Source organism: Trachemys scripta, chromosome 16, assembly GCF_013100865.1.
Source record: "Trachemys scripta elegans isolate TJP31775 chromosome 16, CAS_Tse_1.0, whole genome shotgun sequence".
Classification (NCBI taxonomy): Eukaryota; Metazoa; Chordata; order Testudines; family Emydidae; genus Trachemys; species Trachemys scripta.
This window is the reverse complement of record NC_048313.1, coordinates 16520440-16521045: the sequence shown is the minus strand read 5'-3', so window position 1 is coordinate 16521045 and position 606 is coordinate 16520440. Positions and strand designations below refer to the sequence as shown.

General features: G+C 69.1%; 1 protein-coding gene across 1 annotated transcript in view; it reads right to left on the bottom strand.

Moving 5' to 3' along the window:
• The window catches only part of STX10 (syntaxin 10), a 5945-nt gene that overhangs the window by 5102 nt on the left and 237 nt on the right, over window positions 1-606 (bottom strand). The window contains exon 2 of the mRNA XM_034792958.1: window positions 166-335. Within this exon, the coding sequence (XP_034648849.1) occupies window positions 166-335 (170 nt within the window). The remainder of the gene's footprint in view (window positions 1-165; window positions 336-606) is intronic.

Here is a 606-nt window from a genome sequence, read left to right as displayed (position 1 = left end):
GGGTCTCCCGGCTACTCCCAGCAGGGGGCGCCGTGGGGAGCGGGGCAGCGGCCTGGCACTGGGGGGTCTCCCGGCTACTCCCAGCAGGGGGCGCCGTGGGGAGCGGGGCAGAGGCCTGGCACTGGGGGGGGGCTCCCGCAGGGGAACCCGGCCCCCGAAGGATATCAATGGTCTCCTCCAGATCCTCCAGGTCCCACTCGATGCTCCGCAGGCTGTTGCGCAGCTCGTTGGTGGTCCAGTCGAACTCCTCCGTGCTGACGACATGCGTCTCCCGCAGCAGCTCACACCAGCGCTCGTAGAGCCCCCGGGCCGTGTTCACCGCCTTCTGCACCTCCCTGGGGGGCAAAGGGAAAGGGGGGGTGAGGGGCTAGTGAGGAGACCCCCCAGGGACACAGCACAGTGCTGCCAAACCCCGTCTGGCTACTCTTCAGCCCCCACCCCACCCCAGAGGTGGCTGCATCTCAGCACCCAGCAAGGAAGTCCGGTTTAAACAGCCCTCACACCTCACCCCAGAGGAGGATGGGAACGGATCTCCCCCGCAGCAGAGTGGGGGGGGGTCTCTCCAGGGAAGGGGGAGGTCTCTTCTTCCCGGGGGCGGGGGGGGGG